The sequence below is a fragment of the Hippocampus comes genome, unplaced genomic scaffold (genome assembly GCF_001891065.2).
Source record: "Hippocampus comes isolate QL1 unplaced genomic scaffold, H_comes_QL1_v1.1 scaffold105, whole genome shotgun sequence".
NCBI lineage: Eukaryota > Metazoa > Chordata > Actinopteri > Syngnathiformes > Syngnathidae > Hippocampus > Hippocampus comes.
In genome coordinates this window covers 1,271,994-1,284,189 of record NW_017806235.1, presented here as the reverse complement: position 1 = coordinate 1,284,189, position 12,196 = coordinate 1,271,994, and the positions used below count along the sequence as shown (strand labels likewise).

Here is a 12,196-nt window from a genome sequence, read left to right as displayed (position 1 = left end):
CTGCTTGTGTTCGACCGGAACCCTTTGACGGGTGGGGACTTTCCCCAAAAGTCTTGAAACACAACATGATATTTCGTGTTGCTAAACACATTCCCCAAAATAATACATCAAGCAAAAGTGACAGGTGCAGAGTCAAAAATGACGTCCACACTTAACAAGAGTGACGAGTGCGTGGTGTCGTCACACGGCAAACGATGAATTTACTCATTGACGAAGACAAATATGGGATCATGTCCAACACAAGCAGCTGCGGGAGTACACATGACTTGACCAAACTTCATGTTGCAAAACATGCTCAAGCATTTGTTCAAACTCCAACTTATACAGTGGTCATTGCAGTCTTGGCCTTCCTGCGTGGTGTTTGTATGTTCTCCCGGGGTCTGTGTGGGTTTTCTCCGGGTATTCCAGTTTCCTCCCACATTCCAAAAAAACATGCATGGCAAGTTGATTGGATGCTCGAAATTGTCCCGAGGAGTGATTGTGAGCGATTCCTCCCACATTCCAAAAAACATGCATGGCAAGTTGATTGGATGCTCTAAATTGTCCCGAGTAGTGATTGTGAGCGTACGGTTGTTTGTCTTTGGGTGTCCTGCGATTGGCTGGCAACAGGTTCAGGGTGTCCCCCCGCCTCCTGTCTGAATAGGCTGGCAACAGGTTCAGGGTGTCCCCCGCCTCCTGTCTGAAGATGCGACCCTTTTGAGGATAAAGCGGATCGGAAAATGGATGGATGGATTATTGTCATGACTGCCTGACCCACCAACCTGAATGGCGAGACAAGGACGAAACCTTTTGCACTTTTTTTTTTTCAACCCCTGATAAGTTTTGCCAATACCAGTGTTTACGATGAGGAATATTTGGCAGCCACATCACAGGCAAGTCATACGTTCAACACTGAATAATCATTTACCCCACGAAAGAAAACTACATTCACGGGAAAAGGTCATCATCCAAAATGAAAAAATGATTCTGGGTTGACGAGCAGGAAATGAATGGCTTTTTTCCCCCCCATTTCGGGCCCCGTATTTCATGATAACAGTCACATTCAAAAGGGTGAGAAAGTAAGCAGCTGCCAAACCGGCCTGAGAATCTATTTGTCAGGCTTCCCATTGGTTCCCGCGAGGGGGGAGAAAAAGTGCACAAATACAGGTGTGCCAGTTGCGCTCCTGCGCGTTTCAAGAATTTCCCTCCCAGAAGCATGAAGCGGTTCGTCGTGTGGATGCTGCTCTGGGGGCTCGCCGCCGCCCAGCACCATCCTCAACTCCGGCACGGCAGGACGGCCATCGTGCATCTCTTCGAATGGCGCTGGGCGGACATCGCAGCGGAGTGCGAGCGCTTTTTGGGGCCCAACGGCTTCGGGGGAGTTCAGGTAGCCCGTGCTAATTTTTGCTGGTGTGGAAATTATTGGGTGCGGTGCAGAAATATCGACGCCGTGTCCTGTCTATGGATACTTTCGAGTAGTTTTGTTCTGTTGTGCAAGCTGGTGATTAGCATGAATAATTGGCGAGTGTATCAGCATGCGGGTGTGCCTTTGCGCCGTTTGTTTACATTGTGGTTTATTTGTTGTCCAGTTGCGCCTTGAGCTACAATGCCTTGACTGACGAGTTTATATCGCTTGGTCGATTTTATTTTATTTTTTTGTCTTTGGATGCCAGCAAACATTTGAGATATGCTACAGTTACATAAGAGGCATAAGACAGCCCCCCCCCCCCACAGATCCTCTTACTTTGAACTAATATACGACTGTCAGCTCAAGCCGACAGTATCGACAAATATGACAAAAAAAAGTCTCTTTTTCTGAAAATGACCAACTCCCACTTTCACACGTCTTGAAATGTTCCGTCACAACCCAGTTTTGGAAAAGTGAACTATTCATAGTCTGAACAGCAAACTTTACAGCAACTTGTCCGCAGGCCATTTTCGCACAGTCGTCATCTTCCTGTCGTGTGTTTGCTTAGATCTCTCCTCCCAACGAGCACATTGTGCTGAACAATCCCTGGAGGCCATGGTGGCAGAGGTACCAGCCGGTGGGATACAACCTGTGTTCTAGGTCCGGCGATGAGCGGGAGCTGCGAGACATGGTGACGCGGTGCAACAACGTCGGCGTCAACATCTACGTGGACGCCGTCATCAACCACATGTGCGGGTCGGCCGGCGGCGAGGGGAACCACTCGTCATGCGGGACCTGGTTCAGCGCCAGCACCAAGAACTTCCCCGACGTTCCCTACAGCGCCTGGGACTTCAATGACCACAAATGCAGGACGGGCAGCGGCGAAATCGAGAACTATTGGGACGCAAATCAGGTGCGGGGTATCCAATTTTCCAAACAAGTTATTAGAGGGAACTTCATATTTCCAGTTTGGCGTTTGCCGATTGAGATTTTATCCTAAACCCATCCTCTGTTATTTGTGCCATTTTTTTTTTAGCGTCGGCAAAGGCAACAAAAGCGTGACTTTGACGACATAGAAATGGTTTACAAAAATGGATCTCTTTTTAAGATGCCCCTTTTTTTGTGGTTTCCGAATGAAAGCGGTGCTCAGGCAAGGTGAAATGAACATAAGATTTTGCTTCTCTGTGATGTCGCCAATGTTTATTTTGTGTGTAAACCAAAAGGTCAATTTAATGCCTTACTGCATACTGTTTGTATCAAATTCATATTTGCCCGTGTGTGATGCCACATCCATTTGTGCTGCCGCATTATTTAGAGTTACATCCTCGCTGATGCTTTTGATGAGTGTCATATGACAGAGGCTTGTTTGTGTTGAATAATTGTAAGATTGAAGACATTCATTTATGTAACATGGGTTAATGATTGCGGACATGCTAGACGCATGGTGATGATGCTTTGCTGATCATTCTTTGCCCGTGTTTGTACAGACCGTGGAAAAGAAATCAATCCGAATTGAATAGCGGTTTCAATTCAATAGACGATTACGAACGCATTTTGTGGAGTGTCAAGTTATTTGAGGATTCGGGTTGACTGTCTAGTTGAAAAACACGAACTAAAATAAACTAAAATATTTTAATTCGCTGAAAAAAACAAAAACGATTGTTTCCCAAAAAAAAAGTGAAACGCCATTGTCTGTCAACAAGACAAATTAAAACTGTAATTATCGCAAGAATGTCCTTTGTTTTTGATTTTCGATTCATTTAATCCATAAACTTTTTGGAGTTTTTTGGTTTGAGTTTTCTACAACTAATATCCATGCTGGATTTGTGAATGGTGCTTCATCTGTCCCAATTCAATGCATTTTTTTTAATGCTATCTTTTGTGTTTTTATGACACGACTATTGTGACCTTCTAATCTCTCACCTGACAAGAACCCTCTTACTATGCAAACACTGTCAAAAGAGATAAACGGAGCCATTTTATGCAGTTTTGGCAGAACGGCAGTCTAGTGATTAGCATGTCTGCCACAAACAGTTTTGAGATTTGGGGTTTATTTTTCCTGCGTGGAGTTTTGCATGTTCTCCTGTGCTGGAATGGGTTGTCTCTGTGTAGCCTGCACTATTCCCACATTCCAACAGCCTGCATGTTACGGTTAACTGAAGGCTCTGAATCGTCCAAAGGTGCGCATGCAAGTTTGAAGTTGGTCAAAGGAGCCCACATTGTCTACCTGAATTCCCGATAGTCAAAAACAAGTCCGGAACGACGAGCCTGAGATCTTTTAAAAATGTTCTTTTTGATCATTTCCTTCTTCAGGTGCGTGACTGTCGCCTGGTGGGCCTTCTGGACCTCGCCCTGGAGAAGAACTACGTGCGGGATAAGGTGGCCGAGTTTATGAACGCGCTGATCGACATGGGCGTGGCCGGGTTCCGAGTGGATGCCTGCAAGCACATGTGGCCCGGCGACTTGGCCGCCGTCTACAGCCGCCTGCACAACCTCAGCACTGAGTGGTTCGCAGAAGGCTCCAGACCGTTCATTTTCCAGGAGGTACTCAAGACTCCACCAGAAATGCTTTAACTTTAATTTCTAGACTGGATTGGTGACAATTCCAGTTTTTGGTCTCAAGAGGCGCAAGTGGTATACACATCATGGCAGTGTTAATGAGGGGAGGGGGGGGGTGCAGCATGGAATCTGCAATCTTTCCAAATGTGGAAAAAGTAGTGTCGTAAACTGCTACTTTGACTGCAACGTAAACAAACAAATATAGCCTCCCGATCAAAATATACAGATTGGTAATGGATCCACACTCACGTCTGGCCAAACACCAGAAATAAATATTATAAAAATCACCTGCTGTGAATTTAAACTATTACTAGTCCAACGAAAGCATAAACCACCTCATCCATTTCATAATTTCAGCCAGGTGACTGATACATTTTGAAAAAATCTGTTGTTCATAGTTTGGTATTGGACATTTTTGGCCCAGGTCAAAATTGGCCCACATAGAGGTTTTGTCATATTTGTCATTGTTTACTTCCATGTTGTCACTGCTCGGTGTTGACTCTGGTGAAGTTACTTACTGTACCTGCTATCTGGGTGTCATGTGTTCTGTCAGTATTTAAAGAGTCATCACAGACATACGTCACTTGTCATGTACACAGAAATAGAGCCAAGCTGTGTAAACCCAGTTTTAGGTCAAACAAGTCGTGAGCCAACACACTGCCGCCTGTACAACTTCCTTGCAGTTAAAGATGACTGCGTGAACCCCCGATATGGTATGGGTCATTTTTACGAGGTCAAAAACCTGAAGTAAAGGCTGTGGAAATGGAAGATGTGTTCCCTGAATACTGTCCGGCTGATACGCGCTATTTGTCCTCTGGCCCTTCAGGTTATCGACCTCGGAGGTGAGCCTATCTCATCTCACGAGTACTCCCATCTGGGACGGGTGACCGAGTTCAAATACAGCGCAAAACTGGGAACCGTCTTCCGAAGATGGCACGGCGAGAAGTTGTGCTACACCAGGTACGCTGCAGTCAGGCAGCCTGGGAATGAACAATTTCTAGATACAATATGAGAGCTATAAATATCATTTTGATTCTTCACGTGCAGAAACTGGGGAGAGGGGTGGGGTTTCATGCCCGATGGCAATGCCGTGGTATTCGTCGACAACCACGACAACCAGCGAGGCCACGGCGCAGGCGGTGCGTCCATCGTCACCTTCTGGGACCCGAGGCTCTACAAGATGGCGATGGGCTACATGCTGGCCCACCCTTACGGCGTAACCAGGGTCATGTCGAGCTTCCGCTGGAACCGGCACATCGTCAATGGAAAGGTTCTTACTCATCTAAGTCCGACCGATCATTTTGCCACCTCTCTATCAATCGATGGATTCATGTTGTTCCCTGGTCATGTTGTCAGGATCAGAACGATTGGATGGGACCGCCGAGTCATAGCGACGGGAGCACCAAGTCTGTTCCCATCAACCCTGATCAAACCTGCGGGGATGGTTGGGTGTGTGAGCACAGATGGCGACAGATCAAGTGAGGAAATCCTGGATTTTGAGCTTCTGTCATGTTGCTGTTTCAAGATAATAGATTGTCTGCTGCAAAACACAAATGACTCTAAAGGCTGGCATATCCCTGCAGGAACATGGTCATCTTCCGCAACGTCGTCAACGGACAGCCTCATACCAACTGGTGGGACAACCATGGTAACCAGGTTGCCTTTGGCCGCGGGAATCGGGGTTTCATCGTCTTTAACAACGACAACTGGTGAGCGTGAACGCAATTCGAATGACTGGTTTAACTGATTTCATATCCATGAGTGCTCATTTCTGTCCCTTTGGTGTTCGGCAAGGGTCAGTGGCTTTTATTTCAAAGGCATTGAATTTGTCTTCTGTCCTTATTGTTCCGTCGTGTCTTGATAGCTGAAAAAGAACCACATGCTTTTTGGTATTCCGCGCTTGATTTCTTCGCTGCTGTCATTTCTCATTGTCGTGAGGAACTCCAACGACAAATCCCAAACCCTTGAAACAGCCAGCTTTCTTGTCTTTCAACTTGAGGGACCTGGACGTGACTCTGAACACCGGCATGCCCGGCGGCACCTACTGCGACGTCATCTCTGGCCAAAAGGAGGGAGACATGTGCACAGGAAAGCAGATCCACGTTGGTGACGATGGCCGCGCCCAATTCCGGATCAGTACCCAAGACGAGGACCCCTTTGTGGCCATTCACGCCGAATCCAAACTGTAAACACTCATTAAGTTGAACAAAGCATGATGAGCTCTGAACAAAAGTGGTATTAAAGCGGCTCCGTGGTGAAAGGCTTTCTTCTGCTGTCTTCTCTCTTTTTTTCTGTTCTGGTGCCTTAACAAAATTATCTTGTGTGAGCAGAGGTATTGATTTCACTGGATGGTTGGGCGGTGGGGGTTTGCGGGGGTCAACAAGCTCGCCTGGTGCCTTTCTGTGTGGTGTTACTGGTCTTACCTTTGTTCTCTCCGGGTACTACCTTTTCTACCCACGGTCCTGAAATCATGAACGTATGTAGGGCAGATCCTTTGATTTGGCAAGTCGACGGCTGTGGAGGGGCTTGACTAGTCAGGGCGCCAACTATCACTTTGAACAGTCGGTGTAAAATCATCCTAGATACAAGCCTGGGTGAACTGTAGAGCGTCTGATCATATTGAAGAAAAAAAGATCTCTTATGTTCGATGAATATCAGGTCCAAGAACACCACGGTGCTGGTGTTAATCTCCATTGGAGGGCAACTTTGTTACCACGGGGCACTGAAGAACGAAAGGTGTGTCAAACTGGATGTCTTCACATTCTACAGAGAGCAAATATGTCTGGTGGTGGTGGGATGTCAAATCCAAATCCACGGGGAGAACTGTGAACATTTGCATTTGTTCTATTGTCCTACATTTTCTTGATCAGTTGAATGTCCCGGGTGAACCTATGGTGGCCCGCCGGTGTCCGCCCTGCACTTCCTTCGGGCACTGAGGACTTCCTGTCATCACTGTGTCACCGCCGAGAGCTCAGCACTGGTAGCGCGGCAGAAAATGGGGGACCCCAGAGACCCCGCTCTCCGTCTCTCTTTATCTTTTGCCTATAAACACCCACACACCCCCACCCCCACCTACGTTACGCTGTTGACTGAGTGGCAGCGTCCACAGTCCAGATAGCGGAAAAAGGTGATTCTTTACCATAAGATTCATTTCATCTCATCTCAGTTGTTATGGCAACATGACCTGAGAGCAGGGGAAAGAAAGTGGTTATTTGATTCCATCGCCTTCTGGAGATATGGATGTTGAATGTGGCTTTTTGAGGGGAAATAATCACAACACTGTCGATGATGGATAAAGAGATAATACAAAGGGGACACCAGGGTCCGACTGATGAGGGATCGATGCACTGAATTTGATTGGGGTGGGTGTCATGTTCAAAAGGCCGATCATTGGTTAGGAGAAATGAATCCGTTGTGAGTCTTCGGTCTTCAAACAGAAGACCAACGCAACACCCCCAACACTTAAAGATCTGCACGCTGACAATAAATGTCCATCGTAACAGGATGGACGGGAAAAACTCTCAATGACCCGTGTCGCAAATTGAACAAGAAATCGGCCACTTTCATTTGAAGCCGACGTTTTGGCCAGAAAATTGGCTCAGATGAACCCCGATCCTGACCCGAACGTTTAAATTATAATGAATGCTTATAATTTGGTTTTTAATTTGGATTTTGTAATTATAACATACACCATAGCTACACAAGGATCAGTTTATTCAAACAAGACAATTTGATGTGTCTTCAGAATGCTAACACAGTTGAGGTTAGCATGTTGGCTTGGCCCCTTATCAGCAGTTTCTGACGTAGCCACGAAAATGATTTGGTCACCCTTGGCTTCCACTTCCAAAATAAATGCAAAGAAAGGACACCAGGACAACCTAAACCTCTGGACAATCCTCAACTGCGTTATCTTCAAGTATTGGTCGAGCTGCTGTAGCTTCCGATTAGCCGCAGAGACGTCAAGCGTTGCTGGGTGAGCTCTTTGGCGCTGATGCTTGGCGACACAGCTGTCAGGCGCATCTCCCTTTTCCCGTTTCATATTTCATACTGCGCGCTGAAGTTGCCATATATATTTTCAATATTCCAAGGAGGGCTGCTGGACGATTATGGAAAAAATAATCATCCTGATTACTTGGATTGAGATCGGACTCCCGTTATTAAAACAATGATTCAATGCTTTTAGTATTGAACTAAACTCAAAGTCGCAAATCTTCAGTGGGCTTGCAAAGCATTTTGAGACCCTTTTGTGATGGACCAGATCTGGCCCCCAGGAAGTGAGATTGACCATTTCAAGGGGGTCCTTCAAAGAAGAGCACGTCCTACAGATGTTGTCAGATTGCTCCTGAATTTGAACCACATATGACGGATGTGTTGTAAAAATTGTTTTTGTTGTCTTAATGGCATGTGGCAGGTGAAGTTTGATGACTCATTACGACACTTGCACACAGTAATTTTGACTTGCGGCCAGTACGTTTACAGAAATGAAGAGACACAAACTCCCCTCAAGTATATCCCAAAATTGCTTTTTTTTTCTTTAAGAACAAACTCATTTGAACTCAACTTTTCAGTCCACCTCAGCACCAACACACACACACACACACACACACACACACACACACACACACACACACACACACACACACACACACACACACAGTACTGCCCTCAAAGAAGTTGCTCAACCAGTCGCAAGGGGGCAGTGTTGTAACAGGCACTGTCACATACAGGATTTGCCCTGTTGAATTCTCCGCCATCACCACTTGAAAGTCAGAAACGAATCATCTGCTATATAAAAATTAATTCCAGAGTTATATCTGATTTTTGACCACTGGCTTGTATTCGGAAAGAAAAACACCCAAAGCCACAGTTTTCCCCTCATTGAAGTAAGGGCTGGCTAAAGTTTACACAATAGTTTTTATTGTAATGATTGTAAATTGTAAATAATTGGGAAAAAAAGGTTTTTCTTATCTTATAAAATATCTAATTAAAAAACATATTTCACTTTATGATGCACAATGTGGTTTGTTGGCGTTGATGGTGGACCGTGACACCTTTACACACAGACGAGCACAATCAGCTTCATCTACGGGAAAAAGAAAAAAGGAAAAGCAACCATATGCAAATAAAATGATGTATATCATGCAGTGAAAAAAAAAACCCCAGCCTCACCAAAGAAAATACTGTACTCACTTGATGAGCTAATAATCAGACTGCTAGCAGCATGAAAGAATACTATTAGTTCAAAAAGAAACAAGAAAACTGCAATCGGACAAACATATTTTTAAATGATAAAACATCAACAATTGTGGTGACTAACATTTATTTAACCCTTTCAGGGACAATGGTTACTACAGTGGACATCTTATCGTGTTATCAGGTTACAGGGTGCATGAAAGGGTTAAAAGAATTACTTCTTCACCCCCCCCCCCATACATAAAACAGAGCAGCACCCAGAGCAACATCAAGCCTGTCCTCATGTATTTATTCTTTAATGATATCCATGCGCAGCTCAGTCCTCGTTAATAGTCCGCATCCCGCTGAGAAAACACGGTGGAGTCCCCTTCGTGTGTGTCAGTGCCTTCTAAATGTAGATGCCAGTTACACACAGGCACACTGGAGCGTCTTTCAAAAGTCAGGTCACACCTCAGTTGACGCAACGAGGAAAGGGAATTTGTATCATGATTAAAATTATACCCTCAAACAAGCCGTCATCGACACAAAACGTGGCTTGATCGGGACGTTGCAAAAAAGTAGATGTTGTTCCAACACCTGCACGTACCTTTCAGCATGAATGGTGCCTTCACAGATGTACAAAATTACCGATGTCATAGGCACACTTAGATCTCCATATTGTCACAGACGGCCGGCTTTTAAACTTTGTGCTAATAACAGTCTGGCTGGTCCCTTTCCTCCATCTGTGGGGCCCAGAGTGATTATTTTACGTACCTCATTAGGTGTTGCTGTTTTGGTGAGCAAAAGACTTAAAATGGGCTCACCAATTAACTGTTTCATTACCATCGAATGAAGTGAGATGCTTTCACTTACGAAGAGCAGATTGCGAGCCGTAAGCTGAGCTGCACTGTTTGTTTAAGGACAAGGTACACGACATGGCTACAGTGTATGGTAACTACACTTCTTGTCTCTGACCGAATAGGTTCTAATATTTATCCGATCGCATTACAGAATTGTTCCCTGCATTTGATATAAAAGTTGCTGAAAAAAAAAAAAAGCGACATGATTTCCATAGGGCTGAATCTGGACCGCGGGTCGTGAGTTTGACACAAATGAAGGCTTCCGATTCGTCCAGCGCCATACAAATGTGACTGTCATTCACATTTGGGGGTGGATTGTAGAAACGGAGCAATCTCATCTATTTGAGCCACATTTATATTTCATGGGCCGAGGTGCTGTATGAGCTGACCCCTGTCCACCCCAACCCCCCGACACCCCCTCCACTTCGGCGGCTGTTTTTATTGATCCCTCCCTTATTGCTGCCACTGTTTGCTCCCTCTCATTGCTGCCCACATCTCAGGTATGTTTGGACTGCGCGCGCACACACACACGCACGCACACGCGCACAGAAGCAAAGCTGGTCTGAAAATGTGAAGGAAAGGGAGCAGATGGTGGCATGAATAGTGCAGCAGGTCCCGTCCCTGAAACCTCCACTCGCCCCACTCACACACACTTTGCGCTTTCGCGTGCAGCACATTTACCCCAACAAACACCCTCATAACCGATGCGCTGGCACGGTGACGTCATTACGAGTTCAAGGTCAACGCCGGGATGAACTTCTGCAAGTCGGTGCGTACAAAAATATTCGTCCCGTACCCCCGACCCTCCACGCCTGCCCGCACCCCCAGGTCAAATTTCATGAAACACGGCGCGTCGTATTTGTGACGGGAATGAAACGGTACGTACGTTTGGTCTTCTCCCAATTTTCTCACCGAATTCTCTGCATGTGTGCCAGGGGAGTCCACACGAGTGCCTTAATTATACATGGCAGCCCAGGGCAACACACCAGCATTAAAGTTGCATGGCGAGCTCAGGACGGACGGACCCATGTCAAAATGGCTTTGGTGACCAGGCCAGCCACCGCCTTCAGTGTCCCCACCTAAGAATCAGGACACGGTTCCCCAGGAACTGTTTCGGGGCTGCTCTGTCTTGCACCGACGTTCTACTCTGCCTCTGTCGTGACCACCTTGAAAATCTTCCATACACCACTCCATAAAATACACTTCAAAGTGCAATTTCTCAAATCTTGAGCTGCAGGGAATACAATGGAGGTGTTACGATGAATGACTTCATCAAAAATTATTTTTGATCATCGGGTAATCGTTTTGAGATCGTATTGAATTTTGAATTGTCCAAATCTTCAGAATTTGAGCCTCTCCCTTAATCATTTATCAAGGCAAGTAAATCTCAATGAAAACCCAAACAGTTCCTCATGTCCGGTTTCGAGCAGCGGTCGCTTGTTGTTAACACCGAGCCAGAACTGTGTTAATACGAGCAGTCGAATATTGTGGCGCTAGCGAGCATTTCATTGTCACTTGTTATCAAAGCAAAAACTGGTTTCACAACTTACATCGGCTTCTTTTCATGCTTGCGTCACGCCATCGTCATTAACATTACAAAGTGCCGTTTTTTTTTTGTTTTGTTTTTGATCACGGTGTAGTTGTAAAAGCGGTTGATGTATTTTTACGCTCGTATGAGAGTGAAGGATGGTTTTGTGATGGCAGTACTTTATTTTCTATTTTCTGACATCACGTCAGTGGGGTCGAAGACAGGTCGCACTTTTTTTTTCTCCCTGACATCTGTTCCAATTCCAAGACTGATTGGCTCACGGAATGATTGACGGCCGACTGGTGGGGTCAAAGCGACACGACAGACCTGATGCGCTCTGGTTTCCTTATTACCGGACAAAATACGATCTTTTGAAGGTGGGGGCCGGTAAGGTCACTTGAGGTCGATTCGTGTCAAGCAGCATGTCGTCCAGAACGCGTCAAACGATCGCACAGGATCAACCGCAGCAAGACCACCAGAGGGGGGCCCATTAGGGGCTCGGGAATGTCATGTTTCCACTCGCTTTTTACCTCTCACTCGCATTTTAAACAATCTACCGTTGCGCTTTTGCTATTCCATTTACCTCCTACCTTGGCAACTGTTTTTTTTTTTTTTTCTTTTTCAAAGCAGGGAGACTGGAGCATAGCGCAGCATGATAATGATGCGATTGGGAGCCGCGCTACGAGACTG

At 45.8% G+C, this 12,196-nt stretch overlaps 1 protein-coding gene across 1 annotated transcript; it reads left to right on the top strand.

The window, feature by feature from the left end:
* Positions 1 to 971: 971 nt before the first annotated feature.
* LOC109507468 (pancreatic alpha-amylase-like) lies at positions 972 to 6,212 on the top strand. Its single transcript, XM_019856919.1, has 8 exons — positions 972 to 1,366; positions 1,956 to 2,300; positions 3,701 to 3,931; positions 4,773 to 4,906; positions 4,994 to 5,216; positions 5,303 to 5,424; positions 5,530 to 5,655; positions 5,946 to 6,212. The coding sequence occupies exons 1-8, from the start codon at positions 1,196 to 1,198 to the stop codon at positions 6,133 to 6,135; spliced, it is 1,542 nt and encodes a 513-aa protein (XP_019712478.1). The 5' UTR covers positions 972 to 1,195; the 3' UTR covers positions 6,136 to 6,212.
* Positions 6,213 to 12,196: the final 5,984 nt, after the last annotated feature.